This window comes from Emys orbicularis, chromosome 3, assembly GCF_028017835.1.
Source record: "Emys orbicularis isolate rEmyOrb1 chromosome 3, rEmyOrb1.hap1, whole genome shotgun sequence".
Lineage (NCBI taxonomy): Eukaryota > Metazoa > Chordata > Testudines > Emydidae > Emys > Emys orbicularis.
The window spans coordinates 153,772,568-153,787,991 of NC_088685.1; the positions used below are offsets into that span (position 1 = coordinate 153,772,568).

General features: G+C 44.9%; 1 protein-coding gene across 1 annotated transcript in view; it reads left to right on the forward strand.

Moving 5' to 3' along the window:
* Positions 1 to 15,424, forward strand: part of DNAH8 (dynein axonemal heavy chain 8) — a 536,895-nt gene that overhangs the window by 350,962 nt on the left and 170,509 nt on the right. The window contains exons 48-50 of the mRNA XM_065401473.1: positions 1,262 to 1,396; positions 2,011 to 2,172; positions 12,052 to 12,298. Of these exons, the coding sequence (XP_065257545.1) occupies positions 1,262 to 1,396; positions 2,011 to 2,172; positions 12,052 to 12,298 (544 nt within the window). The remainder of the gene's footprint in view (positions 1 to 1,261; positions 1,397 to 2,010; positions 2,173 to 12,051; positions 12,299 to 15,424) is intronic.

Genomic DNA, 15,424 nt, shown 5'->3' on the forward strand with positions numbered 1-15,424 from the left:
GCAGGCTACAAGATCACCTTCCATGAAGAAGAATGGGACAAGATCCTTTTGACGGTCACGGAACATGGAAACCCTAACATCACCTGCCAGGAGATTCCACTGCTGTAGTCTGGAGCCCAACAACTCTGCCTTACTCTTGGGTAGCTCCAAATCCCTGACGAGGTCATTCAGTTCACCTTGTTTTATGAGGTGTGGTTCTGAGGAGGAGGATGGGAGAAAATGTGGGTCCTGTGACATTGATGGTTCAGGACCAGAAGTTTCATCCTCTTCCTCTTCCTTGTCTGACTCAAGTGAGAATGATTCTGGTGCATCAGGAACCGGCAGTCCTTCTCCGTGGGGTACTGGGCGTATAGCTGATGGAATGTTTGGATAATGCACAGTCCACTTTTTCTTCTTTGACACACCTTTCCCAACTGGAGGCACCATGCAGAAGTAACAATTGCTGGTATGATCTGTTGGCTCTCTCCAAATCATTGGCACGGCAAAAGGCATAGATTTCCTTTTCCTGTTCAACCACTGGCGAAGATTTGTTGCACAAGTGTTGAAGCATATGTGTGGGGCCCACCTCTTGTCCTGATCTCCAATTTTGCAGCCAAAATAAAGGTGATAGGCTTTCTTAACCATAGTGGTTATACTGCGCTTTTGTGATGCAAAAGTTACTTCACCACAAACATAGCAGAAGTTATCTGCACTGTTCACACAAGTACGAGGCATCTCTGCTCACTTTGGCTAAACAGAAATGTGTCCCTTTGCAAAATCAAACACTGACAAATAAGAGAGCACAACACTGTATGATTTCTAGAGCTGATATAGGGCAATTTGTTCAGCAGAGTGATGTAAGCTTCATTATGATTGCATCATCCATGATTTCTAGGAATAACATGATGCAATTCATATCATGGATGATGCAATACCAGCTTCAGATTGCATCGTTCATTGTTTTGCCTAAAAAGCAAGTACTGTCCAAACCCAGTCATAGATTTATTCATAGATCCAGTCAAAGATGTATTTTAGTCATTTCTGGTTTAAATTGAGATCCCTTCCCTTTATAACTCCCTTATCCTCCACCATTCCCAAGTCAAAGGTTGTATATACTGACCCAATAGCATATCTTGAAAACTAGAGCCAATCAACAATTTTAAGCATCATTTTCGTTCTCAGTGACCCAGAATTAGTAAAGTTTGACTACATTTATTTCAGAAGCATTTTGGCAGTAGAGCAGTGTTATTGGTATGTAAGCAAATTTTTTTTCCTTTTTTAGGTTCATTATGACTTTGGTCTGAGGAATATCCTTTCCGTATTGAGGACCCTTGGAGCTCAAAAGAGGGCCAGACCAGATGACAGTGAATTGAGTACTGTTATGAGAGGACTAAGGGATATGAACCTCTCTAAACTGGTGAGACTTTGTCAGTTTAAGAGTTCAGTAGTCTATGGGTGAATGTCTTACCTGTTTTTTTATAGTTTACAGTTTTTTATATGCTTTTAAAAAAAATCTCAAACACTTCTAAACTTCATTTTTAAAATTCAGACTGGCAAGTAGCTCAATGAGCAGAATGTGCTTATCAAATTTGAAAACAATGCTTAAAATGCTTGAGGTCATAAACAAAACACTAGTGTGCTGTGCATGGGCAGTTTGTTATTTTCCTTACTAAATTAAGTGTGCACAGGGTGATGAACATGGTATAAATGAAGAGATTAACTTGAGTGCTCACTTAACTAGATTGCTCTTTATAGTCAGCCTGCTTAATGATGCACACTTGTGTACATGGGTACACATCTAAAATATACATAATTAGGCATACTCAAAAGTTGGTGTGCATCTTCTTAAATGATGTTCCTCCTTTTTTGGTAGCCTGAATTTAGGGGCATAATCAGCATGTTATTTTGAAATCAGCTCCTAAATTGTTTAATGCTCATTATTGTAACATAATGATTCATTTTGACTTATGAGAAAAGAAAACTATACTATGCATAGTTGTGCTTTTAAACATTTTTTTTTTCATTTTTCAGGTAGATGAAGATGAGCCCTTATTTCTTAGTCTCATCAATGACCTCTTCCCTGGGCTACAGTTGGACAGTAGTACATATGTTGAACTACAGGCTGCAGTAGCCAACCAGGTTGAAGAGGCAGGATTGATTAATCATCCACCTTGGAATCTTAAGCTTATTCAGGTAGAGCATCTTATCGCTCAAAGCCTTCAGACAAACTATAGATCGTAATAGATGCTCTTGAATTCTGTATGTGAATAATCTATTTTTGTGCATCACATTCTCCTTAGTTCATAATAAACAGGATATACCTCTTCCTTGTGGAATTTGGAAGTAGTCCATAGTTCTTTCTGATGGCTCTAGGATTAAATTGTGCCTTTCTGATTCTCAGCCTGTGGGTCTCAGACTGCCAGGGAATAGGGATCTGTGTCTCAGAGGTGAGAAGGGGTCTTGCCCCATTTTCATTAACTGGACAGCTGAGCACAAGGAGTATATACTCACAACAGAGCCACAGAAGGGCTCCATTTCAATCTAGTTATACCATAATTGGTTGATACAGAGATAAGTAAGAAATCCTTTTCTGCAGCTCAGCATCTCCAACAGTTCTGCGACGTATGGGTCTATTCTCCTCCTGTCTCCTGTGCTCAGGGGGCTGGGGGTGCTTGGGCAGGGCAGCCGAGGGCTGGGGCGGCGGGACCAGCAGTCACTGGGGGGGGGGGGGGGGGAGGGAGGATGGGCTCCAGCTGGGGAGGGGAGCTGAAGGAGGTGAGGGAGGAGGCAGAGGGGCGGCGGGGCCTCTGGCAGAAGCGGTGGGGCTGGGGAATAGCCTCCCCTAATGGCAGCTTATGCGTTGCCCATGAGTGATAGTTTGCTTTGCTCCCAACTATTTCTATCCCAGCTTTGACTTTAATTGTGTTTTGGAGTAGTTGTGTGCAGCCTTTAATCTCCCTTTCTCCTCCTCCTCTCCTGGATTAGATAAATAGCAGTCTGGTGGTATCAGCCACTCAGATGCATTACTTCAGGACCTCCGTGCTGAACTCCTTGCCCTCCCCCCCCCCCCCCCGCTCCCCTGCATGGCAGAGCTCTCCCGCAAACACCAGGCTAAATCAAAACAATGTTCCATGTGTGAGGCAGGAATTATGGGCTCTTCAGAGGGTGAATTATACTCTGCCTGATCACAGCCAGCCAACTCTCACAATGCCAGAGCAGGGTCTTAGAGTCAGGTTTGTAAAGTCCCCCGTGCCTCCCCACAGGAGCCACAACTCCAGTGCAGAAAAACCTAATCAGGAAATACAGAGCATATCACAGAGACAATCCAAGGATGAGGAGGACACCATCTGGCCAGCTCAGGGGGTATGTCCCAGGGTAGAGGTGAGTCGGAAGAAAAATAAGCTTAAGGAGCACCATGTCCACCCTCCCACCCCTGTCAGATACCAAAGTGAGTACTCAGCTCCCTAAGGAAAAAAAGCAGGGTTCCTACACAGCTCCTCTGCTTACCAGTACAAATCTGGGGACTCTAGTAATGAGATTCCCACTCCCAGGCAGGGAAGTGGGACCCTGAGGGGGAGGACACAGCTGGAGATATATCCAGAAAGATCAAGACACTAAATAAAGAGAGATCCTGTGCAGTCACAGCCCAGTGGCAACTCCTGAAAAGTAGGTGAAAAATGCCAAAGAAACCCAAAAAGAATAAAAAAGGGGGGAGGGGAGGTTGACACAAATCTAGACGCTATTTATCCTCTGACTCTGGAGCTATCTCCTGTACTGAGGAAGGAGTACTCTAAGATTCTGGCTCTGAGCAGGCCATGAAAAAAAAGTTGCAAGGGTTTTTTCTCCCTGATAAGTTTGAGACTATGTACAGAAATGTTGTATCTGCCATTTAGGCACATGATGACAGGCCTAAGGGTAAATACCTGCCTTCCAAATCTCTGCATGATACAGCCATCTTGCTGCACCCAGCCTTTGTGGGCATAATCAGTGAGGAATGCGAAACACCTAATGGGATGAACACTAGATCAAGGGTAGGCAACCTATGGCACACGTGCAAGCTGATTTTCAGTGGCACTCACACTGCCCGGGTCCTGGCCACAGGTCCGGGGGGCTCTGCATTTTAATTTAATTTTAAATGAAGCTTCTTAAACATTTTAAAAACCTTATTTACTTTACATACAACAATAGTTTAGTTATATATTAAAGACTTATAGAAAGAGACCTTCTAAAAACGTAAAATGTATTACTGGCGCGCGAAACCTTAAATTAGAGTGAATAAATGAAGACTCAGCACACCACTTCTGAAAGGTTGCCGACCCCTGACTTAGATACTATTAAATGTTAGAGCTCAAACAAGCCATCACAGAATAAACCAAAGGTCAATGCTGTAGTGATATCTTTAGCAAAAGATACGACAATCCCATCCAAAGGGGGATTTTTTCTCAAAGAAATAACTGCCAGAAAAGTGAGAGCCACTCTGAGGCTTCCTCAGCCACCATTAGAGCATCCCTGGCCATTACCTGCTTTAAGAGAACCACAGAATTCAGGCTGGATGACCTTAAATCAATGAAAGACAGGGGCCATCCTGACTTCTAGCCTACCCTGAAGAAAGTAGCCCTAGCAACAGCCTTTGTAGTAGATGCCTCAGGGTATGTCTACACTACGAGAGTAGTTCGATTTTACTTAAATCGAATTTGTGGAACCGATATTACAAAGTCGAACGTGTGTATCCACACTAAGGACAGTAATTCGACTTTGTGAGTCCACACTAACGGGGCAAGTGTCGACATTGGAAGCGGTGCACTGTGGGCAGCTATCCCACAGTTCCCGCAGTCCCCGCTGCCCATTGGAATTCTGGGTTGAGCCCCCAATGCCTGCTGGGGCAAAAAATGTGTCGAGGGTGGTTTTGGGTAACTGTCGTCATCCAACCGTCATTCCCGCCCTCCCTCCCTGAAAGCGCCGGCGGGAAATCAGTTCGCACACTTTTCTGGTGAGTGACAGCGCGGACGCCACAGCACTGCGAGCATGGAGCCCGCTGCAACCATCGCTGCAGTTATGGCCATTGTCAACACCTCGCACCTTATCATCCACCTTTTCCAGAGGCAGATGCTGAGAAATCGGGTGAGGAGGCTACGGCAGCGCGGTGAGGACATTAAGTCTGAGAGGGGCACAGACCTCTCACAAACCACGGGACCCCGCGCCATGAACATCATGGTGGCAATAGGTCATGTTGATGCTGTGGAACGGTGATTCTGGGCCCGGGAACAAGCACGGACTGGTGGGACCTCATAGTGCTGCAGGTCTGGGATGAATCACAGTGGCTGCGAAACTTTCGGATGTGGAAGGGAACTTTCCTGGAACTTTGTGAGTTGCTGTCCCCTGCCCTGAAGCGCAAGGACACCCAGATGCGAGCAGCCCTGACTGTCCAGAAGCGAGTGGCAATAGCCCTCTGGAAGCTTGCAATGCCAGACAGCTACCGGTCAGTCGCGAACCACTTTGGCGTGGGCAAATCTACCGTGGGGGTTGCTGTGATGCAAGTAGCCAACGCAATCGTTGAGCTACTGCTGTCAAAGGTAGTGACCCTTGGAAATGTGCAGGTCATCATAGATGGCTTCGCCGCGATGGGATTCCCAAACTGCGGTGGGGCTATAGATGGAACTCACATCCCTATCCTGGGACCGGACCACCAGGCCAGCCAGTACATTAACCGAAAGGGCTACTTTTCAATGGTGCTGCAAGCACTGGTGGACCATAGGGGACGTTTTACAAACATCAACGTCGGATGGCCGGGCAAGGTTCATGACGCTTGGGTTTTCAGGAACTCTGGTCTGTTTAGACGGCTGCAGGAAGGTATTTACTTCCCGGACCACAAAATAATTGTTGGGGATGTGGAGATGCCAATAGTGATCCTCGGGGACCCAGCCTACCCGCTAATGCCCTGGCTCATGAAGCCCTATACAGGCGCCCTGGACACTGAAAAATAACTCTTCAACTACCGTCTGAGCAAGTGCAGAATGGTGGTGGAGTGTGCTTTTGGACGTCTCAAGGGGAGATGGAGAAGCTTACTGACTCGCTCTGATCTCAGCGAAACCAATATCCCCACTGTTATTGCAGCTTGCTGTGTGCCCCACAATCTCTGTGAGAGCAAGGGGGAGACCTTTATGGCGGGGTGGGAGGTTGAGGCAAATAGCCTGGCTGCTGATTACGCCCAGCCAGACAGCCGTGCGATTAGAAGAGCACAGCGGGACGCGCTGTGCATCCGGGAGGCTTTGAAAGCTAGGTTCCTCAGTGAGCAGGGTAACCTGTGACTATTAAGTTTGTTTAAAGAGAAGCTGAACCTGCCCCCATTTCTTTACCCAGATAATGTTGACTATCCTCTCCAGTTACATACCCCCTTCACCCCGTTTCCCCCCTTCCAACACACCTTTAAAAATAAAATAAATGGAACTTTGTTAATGAACACCGTTTTCTTTATTACTTTTCGGGACTCTGTGTGTGGGGGCTATGTGACTTTGTGGTGGGGGAGGATGGTTACAGATCCCCTGCTGCGTGGCTCTGTGATCCAGGCTAAGGACCGCTACATAAGATCTCTAACCGCCCTCCCCAGCCACAAAGTCACAGAGCAACCCCCCCCCACATAACATGAAAACCACCTCCCAGACTGACCAGGGTGCCTAGTGACTGCAATGTGTGTGTGACCTTCTGCTGAACCTGCCCCCGTGTCTGTACCCTGGTAAAGGTAACTGTCCTCTCCAATTACCAACCCCCTTCCCCCCCTTCAAACACACTCTCCTCTAAAAGAACATGACGGAAACAGTACTTAACAGAAACGTATTTTTTATTAGCAACTACACAGTTAGGGGATGACACTGGAATGGGGGCTTGGGTGAGGTGCTTTTGGAGTGAAGGAAAGGACTTATCAAAACTTTGGGAATGAGAGCCGTCTGGTACTTGAGCAGTCTGCAGGGGTGGAGTGACAGTTTTCACGGCCCCTGCCGCCCCTCCTTCTTGGGACTTTGGGTGAGGGGGGTATGGGACTTTGTGGCGGGGGAGAGCGGTTAGAGATAGACTGCAGCGGGGCTCTGTCCTCCTGCCTCCGGTCCTGCAGAACATCCACAAGGCGCCGGAGCATGTCCGTTTGCTCCCTCATTAGTCCAAGCAGCGTTTGAGTCGCCTGCTGGTCTTCCTGCCGCCACCTCTCCTCCCGTTCGCTGTGTGATCGCTGGTATTGCGACATGTTCTCCCTCCACTGGGTCTGCTGGGCCGCCTCGGCTCGGGAGCAGCCCATAAGTTCTGAGAACATGTCGTCCCGTGTCCTTTTCTTTCTCCGCCTAATCTGCGCCAGCCTCTGGGCGGGGGATGCTGGGGTAGGTCGGGAGACAGTCGCAGCTGTGGGATGGGAAAAAGGGAGTGAATTCCTCACAAAGATAAATTTTTGTGAACAATGAACATAGTCTTTCTCTGTGAACAAGACCATGCACAGCACCTATCACATGCGCACTCAGGACAAGGTCGAATTTTCGGCCTTTGCATTCAATGCCTGGGGTCTTGCAATGGAGATCAGACAAGCGGGGCAGGACAGCGGAATTCGGGTAGCAGGCTGACATGGTAAGCCGTAGACTTTTGGCTGCTTAAAACTTAAATTATAGCAGTGCCCTCCTTTCATGTTCAAAGCAATGCTCCTAGCGTTGGCCAGTTCCTGCTGCCGGCAATCCGGCAAGCATGAACTCTGCCCCTGTCGCACCCCCTCGCGGCTGTCCCCGGGAAAGATCCCTGTATGCTGCCCCTCTCCCGTCTCCACCGCGTGGCTGTAAACCGCCGGTTACAGTTATGTAAAGGAACAGGCAAGCAGTCCCAATACTAAACATTCCCCTAATTCAAAGCAGGTCACCATGAGCGACATCACTTTGCTGAGGATTTCTGAAACAGAGAAAGACCGCATGCTGCGTGAAAGCCAGCAAAAACCAGGGCCGTATGCCGCCATGCTCTGAAAGGCAATGATCCCAGAGTACTTGATGATAGCCTGGCGCGGAAAAGTTTCCTACCACGGAGGACACAATAAGGCCACTCTCCCCAGGAACCTCATGCAAAGGCTTTCCAATTACCTCCAGGAGAGCTTCGTGGAGATGTCCCATGAGGATTTCAGCTCTATCCCCGGACATATAGACCTTATTTTCCAGTAGCTGCACTGGCAAGGACTAAAAAGTAGAGCGCCTAGGGCAAAGTAATCATGATAAACCGGACATTGTTAGATTCTTTTGCAGTAGTTGCACTGCCAAGGACTAAAACGTTAAGCGCCTAGGGCAAACTAACCATGAAAAACCCATTGTTAATATTCCTGTTCTGTTCAAAATAAATGTTTACATGTTTAAAACACTTACTGACTGATCCTTCCCCTGATTCAGGGTCCGGGTTAACACCTGGGGAGGGTTGGTAGGGGATCTCTGTGAGGGTGATGAAGAGATCCTGGCTGTCGGGGAAATCAGCGTTGTAAGCGCTGTCGACTGCCTCGTCCTCCTCATCTCCTTCCTCATCTTCCCCGTCCGCTAACATCTCCGAGGAAGCGGCCGTCGACAATACCCCATCGTCAGAGTCCACGGTCAGTGGCGGGGTAGTGGTGGCGGCCGCACTTAGAATGGAATGCAGTGCCTCGTAGAAACGGCATGTCTGGGGCTGGGATCCGGAGTGTCCGTTTGACTCTTTGGTCTTCTGGTACCCTTGTCTCAGCTCCTTGATTTTCACGCGGCACTGCGTTGCATCCCGGCTGTATCCTCTCTCTGTCATGGCTTTTGAGATCTTCTCGTAGATCTTTGCATTCCGTCTTTTCGATCGCAGCTCCGAAAGCACAGACTCATCGCCCCACACAGTGATCAGATCCAAGACTTCCCGATCAGTCCATGCTGGGGCCCTCTTTCTATTCTGAGATTGCATGGTCACCTCTGCTGGAGAGCTCTGCATCGTTGCCAGTGCTGCTGAGCTCGCCACGATGTCCAAACAGGAAATGAGATTCAAACTGGCCAGACAGGAAAAGGAATTCAAATTTTCCCGGGGCTTTTCCTGTGTGGCTGGTCAGAGCATCCGAGCTCGGACTGCTGTCCAGAGCGTCAACAGAATGGTGCACTGTGGGATAGCTCCCGGAGCTATTAGCGTCGAATTCCATCCACACCTACCCTAATTCGACATGGCATGTTGAATTTAGCGCTACTCCCCTCGTCGGGGAGGAGTACAGAAATCGAATTTAAGAGACCTCTATGTCGAACTAAATAGCTTCGTTGTGTGGACGGGTGCAGGGTTAATTCGATTTAACGCTGCTAAATTCGACATAACCTCCTAGTGTAGACCAGGCCTCAGAGGATGCAATGAGATTCTCAGTCAGGGCCACAGCATCCAGCTCAGAAGCCAGCTACCTCATTTGGCTACACCTCCAGACTGCAGACATCCATAACACACACATCCTGTGCTCATCCAAATTCACAGGTGTCATGTTTTGGGGTGCAATTCAAACAAGTGAGATGTTGTGTCACTGCTTGTCCTGTAACCCTGAGTTCCTTAAAATGCTTTGCTGCTATAGTTCCTTGTCTGGATGCTCACAGCCAGCATACAAGCATACACTGTCTGTATGTTAAGCAAGCCTGGTTCAGCAATGCTGATTCCAGCAGCCTGCTTGTTACACGACAGCCAAAGTCTGGTCTCCACCAGCATTTGTTACTGCTAGTCAAGTGACCCCATCACACCCCCAGTCCCAAATTTCCCCCCAACTGTCTGCCCTGAAATGTCCAGCCCTTTCCTGGAACATTCAGAGGAGTAATGCGGTCTATTGATCCTTTAAAGAAACAAAAGCTCACTTTAAGTGGAGTTAACAATTACTTCAATTCAAATACAGCACTGTGTTGTTTTAGATTAAAGTAAAAAAAAAGGTTATTAACAAAAAGAGATGGGACTTTAAGGGAGTACAAGGGATAAAAACAAAATCATCACAAGCGAACAAAAGTTAAATACACTTTCTAGCGGCTAACACTTTACTTAGCAAGCTGCAGCTTGGTTCTAGATATATTTCTTACCAGTCTTTTTTTTCTTTCTAGCCATGGCTGACTTTCTCTCAGTCAGGTACTTACACAGAAGTATAATGTGCTGGCTTTCCTTGTCTTTCTAAGTGAAAGATTTTTGCCTTATCCGGTTTCTCACCTATATTCAGTTCCCAAAGACTTCATCCCCTGTTGTTGAAGAATCCATCTCTCTCAGCTTGCAAGAGCTCTGACCCCTTGTGTCTGTTCAGTGATGGATTCCAGTCAGACCAGTCTTTTCTAAATGGGACCTACAACTATTTCTTGGTTGCTATCATGCCTCCTAGATGAGTTTAGGAGTTGGCAGCTTTATCCATGCAGGAACCTCATTATGTGTTCTATGATAAGGGGATAAGGACCCCAAGATCTTTCTTGCTGAAAGTGAATGCATCTTTCCATGCTTCTCAGGAGGTCAGGATGACCTTCCCTTATTTTGTCTAAATGCCACAGCATTGTACAGAAAGCTATTGCATAATCTGGGTGTTCTTAGACCCCTAAAGATCTATCTCAAGCACACCATCTTGAAGAGAAGATTGGGCTCCTTCTTTGCCTTCTTTTACCCAATATGCCAAGTGCTCTGGATATCCAAACTGTCTCTTTCCTTCCCAACTCATATAATTCACTGCTCACTTCTTTTCATTTGTCACAGACTGTGGGGGATACTATGTGCTAGAGTGGAAAGTTTCTTACCCAATAATTTCCTCTCTAGTGGTAACATCCCCCATGAATAAGTCTAACCTGGTAATTGATTCTTTCTTTATTTTTGGAGTTTGAGTTATGTATATAGGTAAAAGTTAGTTCAATTTTAAAGTGAATAATTTTCTTAACTGACAGCTATATGACTATCTCTACAGCTTGGGAATATCTCTCCAAGAACCCTTGGAAGCAAAATTGTACCACTGCCAAATTCCACAGGGAAAAGGGATAGCCTATTCATAATGAATTGTGGGAGATGCTGCCACTAGAAAGTAAATTATAGAATAAGTAATTTTCCCTTTTCAGGCTCCTATGGGCAGCTATGACTGAGACTACCTCACAGAGAAAGTCTCCTTCTTGAGATTTTTAGGTAGCCTCTTAAGGAAAATGGACAAAAGGACTTGAGTCCCAGGCAGTTTATGGTGTCTCAGATTCAGTATTTACAATGTGACTATGGCTATGTAAGTAAAATACCTTTACTGGCTATTTAGTTGACCTTTGGCCCTGAAGTTCAGGCCAGTATTTTGGCTAGGTCTTTAAAAGGGTCTTATTTTAGTTCCAAGATGGATGACACATTGTCCTATTTTAAAGAGATTAGGGCTAAAATTAAGTCTCAAGCAATGAATGCTATGCCACACAGAATATTGAAAGTAATACTGAAATAAGTATTGAGTTAATATTGTTGATATAAGGGCTAGTATTACCATCATGTGGTATATCCAAATCAGGGTGTGTGTGGGGGGGTGAGCCTTTGGTTAAATCCAACTGTTTTTGACATTGAAATCTCCCTGTGATAACAGAAATTCCCATGATCACCAGAATACAAAACTGTAGGTATTCTTTGTTTATGTGTATTTTACACACTCACATTATTTAGAACTGCAATGGGTAACCATTCCCTTGCTATACCTTGTTTGTATTAACATTCATTTTTCTCTGTGAATAGCATGAAACTTCTTTTAAAAATATGTTATAGTAAAATTATTTTTAAGCTGCTCTGAAGAGGTCAGACAGGAATCCCCTCAAGAAACTAAGTTTCACAATAAACACATTTGGTTTTCATCAGTTTAGGAGCTACAGGTTAATCAGTAGCATTATACAAAGAGTAGCAATTACAAATATATTTGAAGCGTTATAATTTTGAAGTTTGTAATTCATCTGTAAAGCTTTCTAATTGCTATCAAATAGGTGTCATCTCTTTAAATGTAATTCTATAAATATTGTCTATGGCTCATATGATTAAACCTGAGCAAAAATAGCTTTTTAAAATAAGCATGATATTTTTCAAAATTGTTCACTTTTTTCTTATTAGTTATATGAAACTTATAAAGTACGCCATGGGTTGATGATACTTGGACCCAGTGGATCTGGAAAAACAACAGTTATAACTATGTTGATGAAGGCAATGACAGAGTGTGGGCGTCCTCATAGAGAAATGCGTATGAACCCAAAAGCTATTACTGCTCCTCAAATGTTTGGCAAACTCGATACTGCAACTAATGACTGGACAGATGGAATCTTTTCTACACTGTGGAGGAAAACACTAAAAGCTAAAAAGGGTATGCAAATATATTATGTTTGTTGTAATTAGAATATCTCATATGTGTTGTGCTAAAAAAGTATCTATTTGAAAATGTGGTAACATACTCTCTCTTGAATGAAGAAATATAGTTATGATGAGGGATTTGAGTTCAGGGCTGTTATTAATAAGAGGTCAAATAATTCGGCTGAATGAATCTTTGACTAGCAATCTTTGATTTAATAAATATTAATACAGCACAACACAGAAAGGAAGGCTATAGTTACCAAACCTATCTGGAGACTGGAAAAGTGACTGCAGCTCTGTTCATTCCCAACTCACTCCCAGGACCTCTGCTTTTTATATACTGCATACTCCTGTTTATCCGAAACCCTATTATCTGAACCTCTGCATTATCCAAATCCCTTCCTTGTCTCCCAACATGAGATACATGAGATCCATGCTGCAGGGGGCATGTGGAGGTTGGGATAAAAGAGCAGAGGCCTCCAGCTAGCAGTGTGAGGAGGCAGAGGATGAGCCCACCAGCTGCAAGAGAGGCCACTCTGCTGCTGAATGGCTCCTGCAGCAGCACAGAGAGCCCTCTGCAGCCCTGTTGCCATAGGTATGAGTGAGCAGAGTCATGACAGTGGAGCTACAGAGGGCTTCAGAGACCTAGTCACTTCAACTTTCCAGTTCAGCACTGTTAATATGAATTATGCTTTGCTTTTGTAAAATTATAATCAAGATTTGTATGGATTAGTTTAAGTGGCTTTAAAATAATGTACTTTCTATTTTAATGTTAATTGCTTTGATAGGATCTGTGGTTGCAAAACTGCTATTCTTAATAATATGTTTTTTGATCTCTAATTGAAACTATAAAATATTTTTGGTGGAGGACGGGAATCTTAGTTTCTGCAACTTTTGTTTTAAAATTTGGAATTAACGGTAATATCAAAAACAGAAATACAGGCCAACATTTTCAAGCTTGGGTGCTTAAAAGTAGGCATCTACATCCATATATATTCACCTAAATAAAAGTGGTCCGATTTTTTAGAGTTGCTGAGCACCCACAGCTCTTGTTGACTGAAGTGGAAGCTGTGAGTAATCCACACCTATAAAAACCAGGCCACTTTTATTTAGCTGCCTAAATGTAGATAGTTTCCTCATTTTAGGCACCCCCGTTTGAAAATTTTGGCCTTTAGAATTATATAGGATATTGTATGAAGGCAGATACTTGGTTTTGGGAGAAAAGTGTTTAAATCACTGTCGACTTACAGTAGCTGTGCTTCTCAGCCAAGTTCAGGGAGTTCAGTGCCATCCAGTCTCCTACAGTGGAACTGTGGAGGCAATGCCAGGCGGAAGAGAATGAAATTTCTTACTTACAGTAACTCTTGTTTGCTGATTGTATTCCTTTGGGAAGCCACACTGACCCTTGCTTTTCCTTCCCTTTAACTTCAGAGCCCAATCTATTGGGCTTCAAGGGGCAGAGAGAAACAGTTTTGGGTTATTTATAATTGCCTTGGGATGTGGGGTTAAGGAGACAGGCGTCTACCCTCCAGCTGCCAGCTACTGCTTCAAAATTGGTTCCCTGACTAGGTATTCAACTCCTACAGTGGGGTTTTGTCAAGTCAATGCTACTGGAAGACAAGAGTTCTCCTTTTACTGATTGTCCATATGCATATTCCACTTAGGGTGTGCATGCATCTCATACATCTGACATTGGAGTCTTTATGGCCATGAGTGCCCGTTGTGGCTGAGCATCCACTCTGAGTTTCCTGTTGCTCCACACTGAGACCATAAAAGGTCAGAGCAGGCCAACCACTATTCAGTTACTCTCACCACCTCTTGGCTTCAAGACAGAGCTGCTCAGTCTGTTGCTTCAGTGAACTCCAGTACCTTTTTCTCTATCTTTGTATATAAATTTTATAGTCAGTAGTAGTTAGCTCGTTGCCCATTTGGTATGTTATTTGTATTTAGCCTAGGTTTATATTTTACCAGGAAATTATCTTTACTCTTGATACTGAGATGGCCTCTTTTAAGTCTCTCAGTTTTAAGTAATGCTTATGAATAGTGGGCATCTAAAGTGCTTATTTTGTTTGGGAGAATTGCACATCCATGGCAACTGTACAATTTGTAGGTCCTTTACTCATAGGAACTAAAAATCTAGGGAGGCTCACCTCCAAATATTTTTAATGGGCAGATCCATGAAACCATCTTCAGAGCTGGGGTCCTTTGACCCCTCTATTTATGACCTGATAAGTTATAGGAGTGCGCCAGTGAACAAGAGGTCTACAACATCTGAAATCCCATCAGCTGCTTCTTTAGCCCAGAATCTGAGAAAGACTGATAGTGTTCCTGCTGTGAAGAAGGGGCATGGTAAGGGGCATGGTATGAGAGGCAGCTCTCCAATTAGTCTCTCCTCAGAAAAGAAAATGGCTTCAAATGCACTGTTCCACCTCAAGAGAGATTTTGCTGCCCCATGTGGCCTCAGCACTGAAACACCAGGCGAAAACAGTGTCTAATACATCTCATGTTTCCTTCTCACCGAGCTTGTTACCAACTACTGTAACTCCGGCTCTGGTGCTATCTACTTCTGCTGCTCCAGTACTGAAGCCTTCAGCACCTGCTCCAGTACTACTATTTCTACTACCCTTAAAGGAGATGGACCATCTCTGTTTCATGAGACCATTATAGACTCTGCAAATATTCTTTGGCAGATTCCCACTTCTGCAGCTTCAGTGTCCTGAAAATGAGACACATATCACATTCCCTCTAAGAGAGATGAACTCTTTTATTCCTACCTGGTGCATGGTTCCCTTGTGGTGATAGCTGCAAATGAGAATCCCAGGCAACAATTCAAAACCACGCCAAAAGACTGGGAGCCAAAGCAATGAGATTTCTTTAGTCAAAAATCTTATTAGTCGGCCAGTTTACAGTTTGGGACTGCAAATTATCAGTTTCTGTACTATATGACTGGCAGATAGCTAATGTGATACCAATTTTTGAAAAAATCTCCGGAGGTGATCCTGGCAATTACAGACCAGTGAGCCTTATTAGAATTCTCTGAGGGGGTGAACAAGCATGTGGACAAGGATGATCCAGTGGATATAGTGGACTTGAACTTTCAGAAAGCCTTTGACAAAAAAGCCTTTCACCAGAGGCTCTT